The 13262-nt window shown below is 52.5% G+C and overlaps 2 protein-coding genes across 2 annotated transcripts; one reads left to right on the forward strand and one right to left on the reverse strand.

The window, feature by feature from the left end:
• Nucleotides 1-91: 91 nt before the first annotated feature.
• CCER2 (coiled-coil glutamate rich protein 2) lies at nucleotides 92-5073 on the forward strand. The gene is made up of 5 exons (XM_020870345.2): nucleotides 92-2708; nucleotides 2963-3003; nucleotides 3147-3234; nucleotides 3575-4101; nucleotides 4745-5073. Exons 1-5 carry the CDS (start codon nucleotides 2636-2638, stop codon nucleotides 4832-4834), a joined length of 819 nt encoding a protein of 272 aa, XP_020726004.2. The 5' UTR covers nucleotides 92-2635; the 3' UTR covers nucleotides 4835-5073.
• A 93-nt stretch (nucleotides 5074-5166) lies between these two features.
• Nucleotides 5167-13200, reverse strand: NFKBIB (NFKB inhibitor beta). Its single transcript, XM_020870338.2, has 6 exons — nucleotides 12928-13200; nucleotides 7722-7827; nucleotides 7307-7640; nucleotides 6442-6530; nucleotides 6074-6352; nucleotides 5167-5309 (listed from the first exon to the last, which is right to left on the reverse strand). Exons 1-6 carry the CDS (start codon nucleotides 13104-13106, stop codon nucleotides 5214-5216), a joined length of 1083 nt encoding a protein of 360 aa, XP_020725997.2. The 5' UTR covers nucleotides 13107-13200; the 3' UTR covers nucleotides 5167-5213.
• Nucleotides 13201-13262: the final 62 nt, after the last annotated feature.

Here is a 13262-nt window from a genome sequence, read left to right on the forward strand (position 1 = left end):
TGGGTCTGTGAGTGAGGGAGGTGGCTGGCCAACTTGCCAGGGATGCTGGCCAGTTGCTCAGAGGTGCTGAACCATCCAGGGGTCTGTGGCTGCAGGGACCATGCCAGCAGTGTCCAGCACCCCCGGAGCACATAGAGGGTAGCTTAGGGGTCACTGAGGGAACCAAGAGGATGCTGAGGCCTCTCCCCTGACCCTGGGATAAGTGGCACCTCACACCCAACCTTCCGCCTTGGTCCCCAGCCCCAGGCGGGGCGGGAAGCAGCCTGAACTCAGTGAAGCGAGAACCCGCTCCTCCCCTCGGAGCCCCCATCTCCGTACCTGGAACTGCTCTCGCAGCTCCTCCAACTGCAGCACTTCAAGTCATCCTCGACTGTTCTCACATCTACATCCCATCCTTCAGCAAACCCTGGCAGCTCCTCCTTCAAAATATTTCCGGGGGGTCTCTGGTTGCCCAGTGGTTAAGAATCCACTTGCCAATGCAGCGGACATGAGTTCGATCCCTGGTGCGGGAAGATCCCACATGCCACGGAGCAACTAAACCTGTACTCCACAACTACTGAGCCCGAGCTCTGGAGCCCAAGGACGGCAACCAGTGAGCCTGCGCGCCTAGAACCTGCACTCTGCAACCAGAGAAAGCCTGTACACAGCAACGAAGACCCAGTGCAGCCAAAAATAAATCTTTAAAAAAAAAAAATCCCCAGATCCTGCCTTTGCTGTCTCGTCCCATCCTGTCCATCCTTATCTCCCATTTGGAGAATCGTAGCAGCCTCTTTTTGCTTCCTGTTCCCCCACGAAAAGCCAGAGGGACCCTGTGGGCAGCTGCGTCAGGTCACGTGCCTCCCTGCTCAGAGCCCTCCTGTGGCTCCATCTCCCTGGAGGGGGAAGACAAGTCACTGTGGTCCCCGGGACCCATGAGAACTGCCCTCTACCTTCCCCTTCTTCCAGCCTCTTTCCTGTTGTGCTCTGGCCAGCCCCCAACCTACCTGCCTGTTCTCTCAGACTCAGTCCCAACGCAGGCCTCTGCACTTGCTCGACTCTTTCCTATCCTAGCTATTCTTCCCCTAAACCTTGTGCAATTGCCTGCATTTTATCCCTCAGGCCTTAGCCCAAATGTCACCTCCTCAGAGAGGGCTCCCCTGACCAGCCTGGCCAAAGTAAAACCCCAGCCTCTAGCTGCCGTGCTCCAGTGATGCACCACAGCCATTTCCTCCTTGCCTTTTTTTTTTTAACTGTGTTGGGTCTTGGTTGCGGTGTGGAGGCTTCTCCCTAGGTGTGGTAAGCAGGCTCCAGAGCACAAAGGCTCAGGTGCCTCATAGCATGTGGGATCTTAGTTCCCTGATCAGTAATCAAACCCATGTCCCTTGCATTGGAACATTAGAAAGCAGATTTTTTTTTAATTTGGCAGCCTCTGGTCTTAGTTGCAGCGTTAATCTTACTTTTAGCATGCAGGATCTTTCATTGTGCACGGATTCCCTAATTGTGGCACAGGTGGGCTTCAGAAGTTGCCTCGAAGGCTTGGTTGGCCCCAGGGCATGTGGGACCTTAGTTCTCCGACCAGGGATCGAACCTGCGTCCCCTGCATTGCAAGGCAGATTCTTAACCACTGGACCACTAAGGAAGTCCCTCCTCCTTCCTTGAGTGTTGTCCATCTTCTCTTTCTCAAATGTCCACTCCAAGAGGCCAGGGAGATTGCCTGTAGCCTCATTCTCTGTTGTAGCCCCAGGGTCTAGAAGAGGGCTGGACATAACATTGTGTGTCCAATAAAAATTACTGGGATGAAAGAGCTCAGGCCTCTGTAGTTCTCCATGCCAGGCATCACCAAAGCTAATATGTATGTGCATTACTTTATTTAATCTTTCCCATCAAGCTGTGGAATAGGTTGTCACCAGCCCCGTTTCACAAGTAACAGGTCTTGCATCCAAGCAGTTGTCCCAGGGCTGCACTGCTGGTAGCGGAGGAGCTGGGACTCAGGTGAGGTCCAGTTACAACTCCAAGGAAGTAGATTTACGAGACCTGTTTTCCAGAGAATACGGGCCAGGGAAGGCAAGGTGTTGCCTGAGGTCTGTAAGTGGTTGCCTCTGGATTCAGAGCAGGTCCCACCTCCCAGCAGGACCTTAAGCTCATCATGCTATCATGCTAAGTCACCTCAGTCATGTCCACTTCTTTGCGACCCCATGGACTATAGCCTGTCTCTGTCCATGGGATTCTCCAGGCAAGAATACTGAAGTAAGTAGCCATTCCCTTCTCCAGGGGATCTTCTGACCCAGGGATTGAACCCGGGTCTCCTGCATTGCAGGCAGATTCTTTACTGTCTGGACCACCAGGGAAGCCCCAGTCAGACCCTGTTTATCTAGGAAGAGAAGCCCCCACCCTCCAAGCAGGCATTCAGGGGCCGGAAGCTGGAGAGGAGGGTGCAGGGCAGTGGGCCCCCATGAATAATTGAGGGTCTCAGACAGGTCTCTCTCCGCCCCACAGCTGTTGCCCTGCCTCGGGCGGGGAGGGGGAGGCAGTGATGTCAACTCCTCCTCTGTGGGGGCCAGAGTTCCTCCCTTGCCCCGGGGAGGGCGGGCGCGGGTTATAAGGAGCTGCCCCCCCGGCCGCACAGCACCGAGGACCTTGGTCTGGACGCCCCACCATGCCGCGCCGAGGGTCCACCTTGCTGCTCTTGCTGGTGCTGCCTGCTCTGCTGCTGCTGCTGTTGGGGGCTGGTGAGTTCCAGAGATCAGTGCAACCTCAGCAGCCAGCCAGGGGAGCAGGGGTTCAGGTGACCGGGGATGGGGACAGTGCACCCAGTGGGGCCAGACTAGAGCTTTCCTGGGCTGAGCTTCCAAGCAGAGCCAGCGCACCTGGCAGGTGGGCTGGGGGAGTGGGCTTGTGGGTACCAGGGTGACCGCAGAGCTGGAATCAGCACCAGGGACAGCGCCCGGGGTCTGAGCCCCGCACCCACCTCCTTTCCCCACAGCCACCGCGGCTCCCCTGGCGCCCAGACCCTCCAAGGAGGAGGTAAGGACTGTGGCCCTTTCACCCCACCTCATCTCCCTGGGACCCCAGCCCCCTCTACCATCTCCATCTCCCTTCCAATCTTCCTATGCTCTCATTCCCCCCATCTGCCCTGCCCTCAACCTCCCCTCACCCTTCACCCCCAGTTGACGCGCTGTCTGGCAGAGGTGGTCACAGACGTGCTGATGCTGGGCCAGGCCAGGCAAGGCCCCTGCCTGGCTCTCCTCCACAGAGGTAAGGGGGGCTCAGGCCCCAGTCCTCGTAGGAGCCCCCGCCCCACCAGGGGTCTGCCCAGGGCTGCCGGAGGCAGTGGCATCCTCTTCTCATCCCAGAGCCACTGTCTGGACTGGCACAGCACCATTGTGTCCAGACTAAAGGAGCCTGGCCCACAGCCCCACTCTTGGGGCTCCCTGCAAGGGTACAGGATGGGGGCAGAGTGTCTCCCGGTACTGACCCTCCTCTCCCAGGTCTGGGTTGTCACCTGGGGGAGCTCGGGCACCCCACCCCCACCCCAGAACTCCTCTAGGTCTGTCTCCTGATTAGCTGCACAGAGAACATCCCCTCTTCCCATCAGAAATGTGTGAGACAGAGTCCTCTGGCTGTCGCTGTCCTCCCACTGGCTGTCCTCCTACTGAAGAGAATGGCCTACTGGTTGGGGATTTTAAAAAGCCAGAGGCTGGGAAGATGCGGTCCAGCCAGGAGGTGAGGGATGAGGAAGAGGAGGAGGCGGCGGAAAGGACCCACAAGTCCGAGGTGCAGGAACAGGCCGTCCGTGAGCAGCTCCACCACCGGCTCCACCAGGACCACGAAGAGGAGGAAGAGGAAGAAAAGAAGAGGGGGCCCATGGAGACCTGGGAGGGCCTGTGGAAGCAGCATCTGGAGGGCGGCAGGGGCCCCCAGAAGCGGGTGGCAGAGCAGGCCAGCGATGAGGAGACGGCCCAGTTCGAGGCAGAGGAGAAGGGAGTGCAGGTGCTGGGCGGAGGTCGCAGCCTGTGGCAGGGGGTCGAGGCGGGTGGAGAGAGACGTGAGGACCGCCACCACTTCCGCCAGCCAGAAGCCGAGCCCCGGTGGGAGCAGAAGAAAGAGGCTTCAGACAGGGAGGTGAGTGGAAGCAGCAATGGGGAGCAGGGTAGACCAGATGTCAGTGGACATCCTACCAAGTAGTCACAGAAACATCCACCATGAATGGGCTGTAGGACTGACAGGACTAGGTAGCAACATCTAAGCGGGGCCTCCACCCGACTAGGAGGGCTTCCATACCTACTTCCATGACAGCCACCAAGAAGCCACCCTTAGTGCCCAGAAGCGCCAGAGTTAGCTACCATTGCTAGTCTGTGACCAGTGTGGTGGCCACCATGAAAAGTAGCGGCCGTGCCCAGTTCACTGGGCCACAGGTGGACACCACTGGTGGGTCGTGGAAAGCACGGCTGTCACCGTGATCAACAGCAGTGACAGAAATGGCCGTCACCTCACAAATGGGTCATGGCACCCAACTGAGCGCCTTGGCTAGTCCTCTGTCCGCCGCACTGGCTATGGCAGACACTGTGGGCCTCACCACTGGCCACGGTAGCCAACGTGACTCTTCCAGGGTCAACCAGCGGGGTCACCATCGTAGTTCACGATGACCAGGGAGACCGCTGCTGGCTGCTACCGTGTGAACTGACCTGGCCCACACTTGTGGACAACCATTGAGGTGGCCTGCCTTCGAAGGTGGGTGCTGAGACCCCGCTTCTGTTGCCACCAGGGGCACCATGTGGAGCGGCTGGAGCACATGAGCGATGAGCTGAAGGCAGCGACGGAGATGCTGCGAGAGGAGCTCAGGAGGGCCGGCTGACCTCACGTCCTCCTCCTTCCCCACACACCCTATACGGCTTAGTACTGTTGACCCCCAACCTGTCACCCCAGCCTGCTCCCCAACTGGCAGGAGTGGGGAGAAGGGTGTGCCTTGAAACCAGGCCTGAGGGGCCAAGTCTGAGCTGGGTGGAGGGGCTGGGCTCCGGCTGACTCAGGACAGCCCGGATGCCCTGACCTGCTCCACCCCCACCCCGAGTGAATAAAGCACAGAGAAAACCACCAAGGCTGATGGCGTCGCACTTGGTTTTAGAGGGACAGGGGCTCAGGAATGACCTGGAGGCCTGGGGAGGCAACCGCTGATCTAGCCACTGGTTGTCCGAACTGGCATTTTATTAAATTGGAAACTATTAACAGTTAAGTCAGATAGGGTCATCAGGGAGCGGTTTTGACGCTGGGGTGGGAGGTAGCTGGTTGGGGCTCCGGCCACTGTGGACTACGATGTCGTCGTATTCATCCTGGGGGCAGAGGGGCCAGGCAGAGGGGCTCAGGCAGCTGCCACCTTGCCCGCTGCCACCTTGCCCGCTGCACAAGTTCTCCCACCCACCATGGGAACCGGGTGCTGTGTCGAAGCCTGAGGTCCCCGCTCCTGAATCTGAATCCCAGCTCCTAGTTCTCTCACCACCACTTTCAAGGTCACCTGTGTTCTCCTGGCCCTGCGGCCTCTCCAGTCCTTCAGCCGCCACAGGGAGTCTCCCCCTCTGCCCCACTTCCCTCTGCCTTTACCCAAATCCCTCAACCCCCACCAATCAGCGACAACCCCTGCCCACAGTCATGTCTCGCTGCCTGGGTTCTCCAATGAAGCCCCTTCACCGCTGGCTGAGGTCGTTCCCCACCGCTGCCAGTGTTCAAATCACTGCTGCCCAAGGTCACCTTCCCGCAGCCTGCGTTCTCCTGATCCTGCTTCCCCCCCAAAAAACTCCTCCCACGGCCATCCTCTGCTGCCTGTTTACCAACCACTATGGCCGAGGTCTTATCTCTCTCTCTGCCTGAGTTCTGCCTCTGCCACTGCCTTCACTTCTCCCCCGCCAGTGCCCGAGTTCTCCCCACCACCCCTGTCCAGGTCTCCCCTGATATCGCCTGCACGGCTGCCTGAGCTCTCTAATCAGAGCAGCCCCAACGTCAGGCGATCTCAGTGAGCTGCCTAATGTCTTCTCCCCCTTCCGCCTGCCCACTTTTACCCTGACCCCCCAGCTGGGCCGCCCGCTCTCTCCTGACTCACGCCCTCATCCCCGCTCTCGCTGTCGCTACTGCTGCTGCTGCTGCTGCTGCTGCTGCTGCAGGGGCCAGGCTTGTCCTCGTCCTCGGGCTCTGGGGCTCCGTGGGCACGGAGGAGGCGGGCAAGGATGGCGTTGGGCCGGAGTGTGGCACTGCCGAGTGGGGTGCGGCCACCGTACATGCGGACGGCGGGGTCAGCACCGGCCTTCAGGAGAAGCTCCAGTACATCAGCTGCTTGGGCCTCCACGGCCAAGTGCAGGGGGCTCCGGCCGCAGGTGGGCTCCTGAGGGGTGCAGCAGAGAGGTGACTGGGGCCCTGCCCCACTCGGGGAGACCCCCCGCCCCACCACATCTTCTCCCTAGGGCGGCTCACGGGTTTGTTGAGGTCAGCTCCTGCCTCCTGGAGCAGTCGGACCATCTCTGCATCTTTGTGGATGACAGCCACATGGAGTGGGGTGTGGCCTAGGGACAGAGTGACCGCTGTCAGATGCTAGAGGGGAGGGGACTGGGCCCCCAATGCCACCATCCTGGGGGAGGGTTTTGTGACCTGAGGTTGATGGAGTTTGGGGTCTGACTTTGCATTCCTGGGTGTATCAAAGAGGCCCTGTATCCCAAATCCCTTAAGTCTCAGGTGATCTGGAACTTGCTGGCAGTGCCGATGCCTGGGTTGTGGGGTTGTCTGGGGCCTAGGGGTGAAGAGCCCAGGGGCTCTGGACAGGGGACCTGAGTCTCTGGTCTTACTTCAAAAAGAACCAGGTCCCCAAATTCCTGGGTCCATGTCCTTGGGAGGTGAGGTGGGCCCTGAACACTGGGTTCTGACCTTCCACCTGTGGTGGGGGTCTGTTCCCAAGTACTGAATAGCTGGGCTTAGAGACAGGGGAGCTAAGACTCCGATGCGAGGGCCCTGGGTAGACAGAATCTATTTTCCCATGAGGTCTGGCTGAGGACAGCTGTCCCTGAATCCCGATATCAGCCTCTGGGAACCTGAGTCGCCAGAGTTTCAGAGGGCCTGGCCTTTGAGTTCCCTTGTCCCAGGTGGGCTGGGGCCTGTGGTTCTCAATAACCTGAGGCTGAGCAGGCATCCTTGGTCCTGATGCCTGGGTCCCTTGAGTATTATTATTAATGTTGGGATTATTTCCCAAGGAGCTAAGCTTTGCATCAGGAGAGCTGAGCCCAGAGCCAGGTGCCCTCGCTCTTCTTGGGAGTCTGGGCCCTTCGCGGTGACTGGGGACCCTCACCCTCATAGTTTTCAGCCTCCAGCTGCAGTTTCCAGTCCTCTTCACTCTCATCCTCTTCTTTCTCCACGTCAGGATCAGAGTACAGGGCAATAGGGGTGTGGTCGGTGTCAGGGGTATGGTCAGAGCCCTGAGCGAGGTAGGTTTTGGGGGCGCCCCTGGGGCGCTGGGGGCGAGGCTGGAGCAGCACACGAGCGCAGGCGTGGGCTCCCACGCGGCAGGCCAGGTGCAGCGCCGTGTGGCCTCCACGCTCTGCCACCAGCAAACTGGCGCCTGCTGCGTACAACTTCTCTACCGCAGATGCCTCCTCCAGGATGGCGGCCAGGTGCAGGGCTGTCTGCAGGAGCAAAAGGCAGGGGTGAGGGGTCATACTGAGAATCCTGGCCCCCAAGCCCTAGGCTGTCCACGGGCGGCTCACCTGGCCCAAGTCATTCTGCAGGTCCAGGTACTCGGTACCAGCCGCAAAGCCTAGGAGGAAGTCCAGGAAGGGCTCGTGCTGATGAATCACTGCCAAGTGCAGTGCCCTGAGGACAAGGACCAGGGTCAGAAGGCAGAGGTCAAGTATTCTTTTTAAGGTTTGCTTGGGTTTTTGTTTTTTTTTTTGGTGGGGGGAGGGGTTGTTGGTTTGTTTTCCTTCTTCTGAGGACAAGCACTCTTGCATTCATTCCTTCAACAAACATGGAGCACCCACTGTGCGAAGCATGATGACCCACAGTTCTAGAACCAGCAGTCAGGAATCTGGGAGGGTCAGGTCAGAGTTAATTCAGCAAATTTATTTAATCATTGTGGGTTTTTTGTTTTGCTTTGGTTTGGTATTTTTTTGTTTCTTTGGTGTTTTATTTCATTTTTTGTTTTTGGCCGCACTGTGTGGCATATGGGATCTTAGGTCCCTAACCAGGGATGGAATCCTCGCCCCCTGCAGTGGAAGCACTGAGTCTCAACCACTGGACCACCAGGGAAGTCTCCAGTGTTTACTAAGTAGGACTTCTACTTCCTCCCAAGAAGAAGTAACATGGACCAGATTTCACGCCCATCTCCAATCGACCAAAAAAATGAGACACAGGGACTCCCCTGGTGGTCCAGCGGCTAAGACTCTGCTCCCAATGCAGGGGGCTCGGGTTCAATCGCTGATCAGGGAGCTAGATCCCACACGCTGCAACTAAGACCTGGTGCTGGAAAATAAATAAATATTTAAAAACAAAAAACACCTCAGCACCTAAAATGAAAAATATGCTGGATAGCATTAACAACAGATTACATATTGCAGAAAATAGATTAGCAAACTTCAGGACTTCACAATAGCAACTGTCCAGAATGAAACACAGAGAGATACTTAAAAATGGAAAGAACAGCAGTGAGCCATGGGATATATCTGTATATAAGCAGCCCAATACATATGTAACTGAAGTAAGCATGAGGCCTCCTCAGTGGCTTAGCAGTAAAGAACTTGCCTGCCAATGCAGGAGTTGCAGGAGACACAAGTTTGATCCCTGGGTCAGAAGATACACTGGAGGAGGGCATGGCAACCCACTCCAGTGTTCTTGCCTGGAGAATCCCATGGACAGATGAGCCTGGTGGGCTACGGTCCACAGGGTCACAAAGAGGCGGACACAGTAGAAGCGACTGAGCACGCCCGCACACGCATGCACACACACACACACCGGGGCCCAATATGGAAACTCTGTTCAAAACCAACAATAGAGATAAATACCTTCAAAGCAGCCAGAGGAAAAGATACCTTACAGAGGAATAAAAATAAGCATGACAGCAGATTTCACAAAGGAAATAATGCAAGAGAACAGAGCAGAGCCACTTCTTTAAAGTACTCAAAGGCAGGCTGACAACCTAGAATTCTTTAACCCAACCAAAATATTTTTCAAAGATAGAGGCAAAAATACATGCTTTCAACTACACGAAAGTCGAAGGAACTCATCACCAGCCAACCCACATCACAAGAAACGTCCAAGGAAACTTGTGAGCAAAAAGGAAAATGACATCAAACGAAAATATGGAAAACAAAAGAATAAAGAACACTGAAAACAGTCACTATAGAAGTACATAAAATTTTTTTCTTCCTCAATATGTAAATCTCCTATCTTCTGATAGGTTTTTAAAAAGAAATGACTGTTTAAGCAAAAATAACAATGTCTGGTGAAGTTTAGAATACATGGATAAAGGAAATCTATGACAGCAACACACTAAAGGCCAGGAAGAGACAAATGGAAATACACAATTCTAAGGTTCTTTTATGTTATGAGAAGAAGCATAATAGCACTTGAAGGTGGCACATAATAAAGTTAAAGTGGGGACTTTCCTGGTGGTCCAGTGGTTAAGAATCTGCCACACAATGCAGGGGGCACAGGTTCGATCCTTGGCTGGGGAGCACGTACTAAGCCCATGGGCCACTATAAGCTCTAAAGCAGGAGTCAGCAAACATTTTCTGTAAAGGGCCAGATAAATGATTCAGGCTTAGTGGATGCTACGGTCTGTCTATTACTGTTCAGCTCTGCTGGATACAAAAGCAGCCATTGGTGATATGTATTGATAAATGAATGGGCGGTGTGGCTGGATTCTAACAGAACTTACTTTATGGAGTCTAAAATTTGGATTTCATGTAATTTTCACTTGCCATGAAATGTTCTTCTTTCGATTTTGTTCCAACCAGTTAAAAATGTAAAAAACCATTCTTAGCTCACAGCCATACCAAAGCTGGCAGCTGGCTGGATTTTGCCTGGAGACCAGTTTCCCAACCTATCTTTCACACCACTAAAATAAAAAATAATGAGTAAAAGGTAACAAGCCGACAAAAGAAATAGAATGGAACAAAATTCGCTCATTCCAAGAGGCAGGGGAGAAAGGTAAACAAAGGGGCAGCAAGTAGAAAACTAATAACGAGATGACAGACAGAACCATATTAATAATTAATTAAATACAAATAGCCTAAACACTCCAATTAAAAGGTAGAAACTGGACTTCCCTGGTGGTCAAGTGGTTAAGAATCTGCCTGCCAATGCACTGGCAGTCAGGGGGCATGGGTTTGATCCCTGGTCTGGGAAGATTCCACATGCTGTGGGGCAACTAACGCCATGCGCCACAACTGCCCGTGTGCTCTAGAGCCTGTGCTCCACAACAAGAGAAACCACCACCATGAGAAAAGCCTGCACACACAACTAGAGAAAGCCTGTGCGCAGCAACAAAGACACAGTGCAGCGAAAAATAAACAACTAAATAAACACAAATTTTAAAAAAGGTAGAAGCTGTCAGATTGGATAAAAAAGCAAACACCTAGGGTCTTCCCTAATGGTTCAGTGGCTAAGACATTGCACTTCCAATCCAGAGGGCCAGGTTTCAATCCCTGTTCAGGGAACAAGATCCCATATGCTGCAACTAGGAGTCGATGCAGCCAAATAAATTAAAAACAAACATAAAAAAAAAAAGCAAAACCTAACTATATGATGCCTACAAGTAACAGCTTTTCAAATAAATTTAAAACTAGGTTAAGAATAAAAAGATGGAAAAAGATATACCATACTAACACCTGTCAGTCAAAAGAAAGTAGGAGTTTTTTTAAAATAAGAGTAGATTTCAGAACAAGGACTATTACCCGGGATAGTGAAGATTATTTCACAATGATAAAGAGGTCAATTCAGGAAGAGGACACAATAAACCTAAACATTTGGACCCCTTACAACAGAGCATCCAATCACATGAAGGAAAACCTGATAAAACAACAAGGAAATCCACAATTATTATTGAAGATTTCAAGACCCCACTCTCAATAATTGATAGATCAAGTAGACAGAAATTACCAACAAGGATATAGTAGACTTGAAAAAGAGAAGAACCAAAGAAACCAACACAGGACTTACTGGTGGTCTAGTGCTAAAGAATCCACCTGCCAAGGTAGGGAACACAGGCTCAATCCTTGATCCGGGAAGATCCCACATGCCTCAGGGAAACAAAACCAATGTGCAGCAACAACCCAGCCTGTGCCCTAGAGACACCACTCCGCAACAAGAAGCCAGCACACGAGAAGCCCTCACACCGCGACTAGCGGAGCCCCCGCTCGTCCACCAGAGAAAGTCCGTGGGCAGCAAGAAAGACGCAGCACAGCCAAAAAGAACTAAACAAAAGTTCAAGAAAAGAAACCCATACAACCTCTAACTGACATCTGGAGAACTACACTCAACAACAAGATAATGGACATTCTTTTCAACTGCACACACAATAGAATTTAACTAAAAACCAATAAAAGGAAGGTATTTGGAATATCTGGAAACTAAATAACATACTCCTAAATAATCCACTGGCCAAAGAAAAAATCAAAGGAGAAATTAGAAACTATACTGAATTAAATGGAAATGAAAGCACAGTACATTAGAATTGATGAGATAGAGCTAAAGCACTACTCCGGGAAATTTACATGAAACCTATATTAGAAAAATAGGAAGGCCTCAAATCAATGACCTCAGCTTTCACCTTAAGAAACTAGAAAAAGAACAAAAATAAACTCAAAGTAAGCAGAAGAAAGTAAATAACGAAAGTCAAAACAGAGATAAACACAACAGAAAGCAAAAAAAGAGAGAGAAAATAAATGAAACCACAGCTGGTTCTCTGAGAAGATGGGTGTTTCTTGAGTGCCTCCTATGGGTCAGGCACTGTTCTGTCACTGTGGCTACAGCAGTAAACACAACACACAAAAACCCCAGGTACATTCCCTCAATTGGGTCTTTATGACGTTGTTCCTTCTACCTGGAATGCTCTCCCCATATAATCTACTTGTCTCACTCTCTCCTGCTTTATTTTTCACCAAGGAAATTACTGTCTTCTGACATACCATTTTTCTTTTTTTTCTTTTTTTCATCTTTCTGTTTCTTCTCTTTCCTTCTCTTTCTTACTTGGTGTCTATAGGGCTTTCTGTTTCTTTCTTTCCTTCTCTCTTTCTTTCTTTTTTGCTCCTCCCACCGTTCCTTTCTTCCTTCCTGTCACTCTGTCTGCCCTTCCATTTATAGACCCCACACACTAGAATGTAAGCTCCACAAAGCATAAGTTGTTGTGCTTTCTTCACTGCCTTATCACCAGCATCTACAACTGGGCCTGAAATGTTGTAGGTGCTAGACAAATACTTGTTAAACAGATGAATCCTTGCTGTCATAGAGTTTACATTTTCTCTTTCAATGTAGGATTTGAAGATCAGTGCTCAGAAAGCGGGATCTTAAGAGTCAAAAGCCAAATGTTAATTTTGGAAATCAAAATTTAAAGCTCCGAAATTAGGAGCTAAGGATCAAAGATCATATTTGGAGGTGAGATGTCAGAAGGAGCCTGTGAGCTATAGTTTTAAGATAGGTCTCAGGACTGGGGTCAGGAAGCTCAAATTGAGTTTTGAATGTAGAATCAATCAATGGATGTGAAGCTCTGAGGGCCAGAATTTCAGAAAGAATGGGGTTATGATAAAAACTAGCTTGGAAACTGATTTTATCAAGGGTTAGACTTGGGGGTTAGAGGTCAGAGTAAGCATTAGAAGACAGATTTAGGATTCAGAGGTTGGAAAATCAGTATCAGAGACTAACAGGAAATCAGATGTGGGATCCTAAGGCTCGTGTGGCAGGCTAAGGTTCACTCACGTGTCGCCATCCTCAGTGACGTAGCCGAAAACGAGGGGCGCCCACGACAGCCCCGGGCCCAGCTCCGCGCCTAGCCCAGGTCCTCCAGGGGCCGCCGCGTCTGGACCCAGAGAGCCCAGGCCGCTGTCGCACCATTCATCGGCGTCCGCAGCTTTCCCCAAACACGCGACCCCGGCCATAGCCCCCAAAGCCTCAGGGGACCCCAGCGACTGCCCGCCAGTCGCTGGGCTCTGCCTGGAATTCTGGCGCTTCCGCCCTGCTGGGAATTCCCCAACACGCCCCCCAGACTCACCCAATCAGAGTCGGCTAAATAGTAAGCGCCCCGCCCTCATACT

This window comes from Odocoileus virginianus, chromosome 20 (genome assembly GCF_023699985.2).
Source record: "Odocoileus virginianus isolate 20LAN1187 ecotype Illinois chromosome 20, Ovbor_1.2, whole genome shotgun sequence".
NCBI classification, from domain to species: Eukaryota; Metazoa; Chordata; class Mammalia; order Artiodactyla; family Cervidae; genus Odocoileus; species Odocoileus virginianus.

Coding starts and splice junctions, on each gene's coding strand:
- CCER2 (XM_020870345.2), top strand. CDS start 2,636: ATGCCGCGCCGAGGGTCCACCTTGCTGCTCTTGCTGGTGCTGCCTGCT. Junction 2,709..2,962: donor GCTGCTGCTGTTGGGGGCTG/GTGAGTTCCAGA, acceptor CTTTCCCCACAG/CCACCGCGGCTCCCCTGGCG. Junction 3,004..3,146: donor CCAGACCCTCCAAGGAGGAG/GTAAGGACTGTG, acceptor CTTCACCCCCAG/TTGACGCGCTGTCTGGCAGA.
- NFKBIB (XM_020870338.2), bottom strand. CDS start 13,106: ATGGCCGGGGTCGCGTGTTTGGGGAAAGCTGCGGACGCCGATGAATGG. Junction 7,828..12,927: donor GTCACTGAGGATGGCGACAC/GTGAGTGAACCT, acceptor CCTTGTCCTCAG/GGCACTGCACTTGGCAGTGA. Junction 6,531..7,306: donor GGAGGCTGAAAACTATGAGG/GTGAGGGTCCCC, acceptor CTCTGTCCCTAG/GCCACACCCCACTCCATGTG.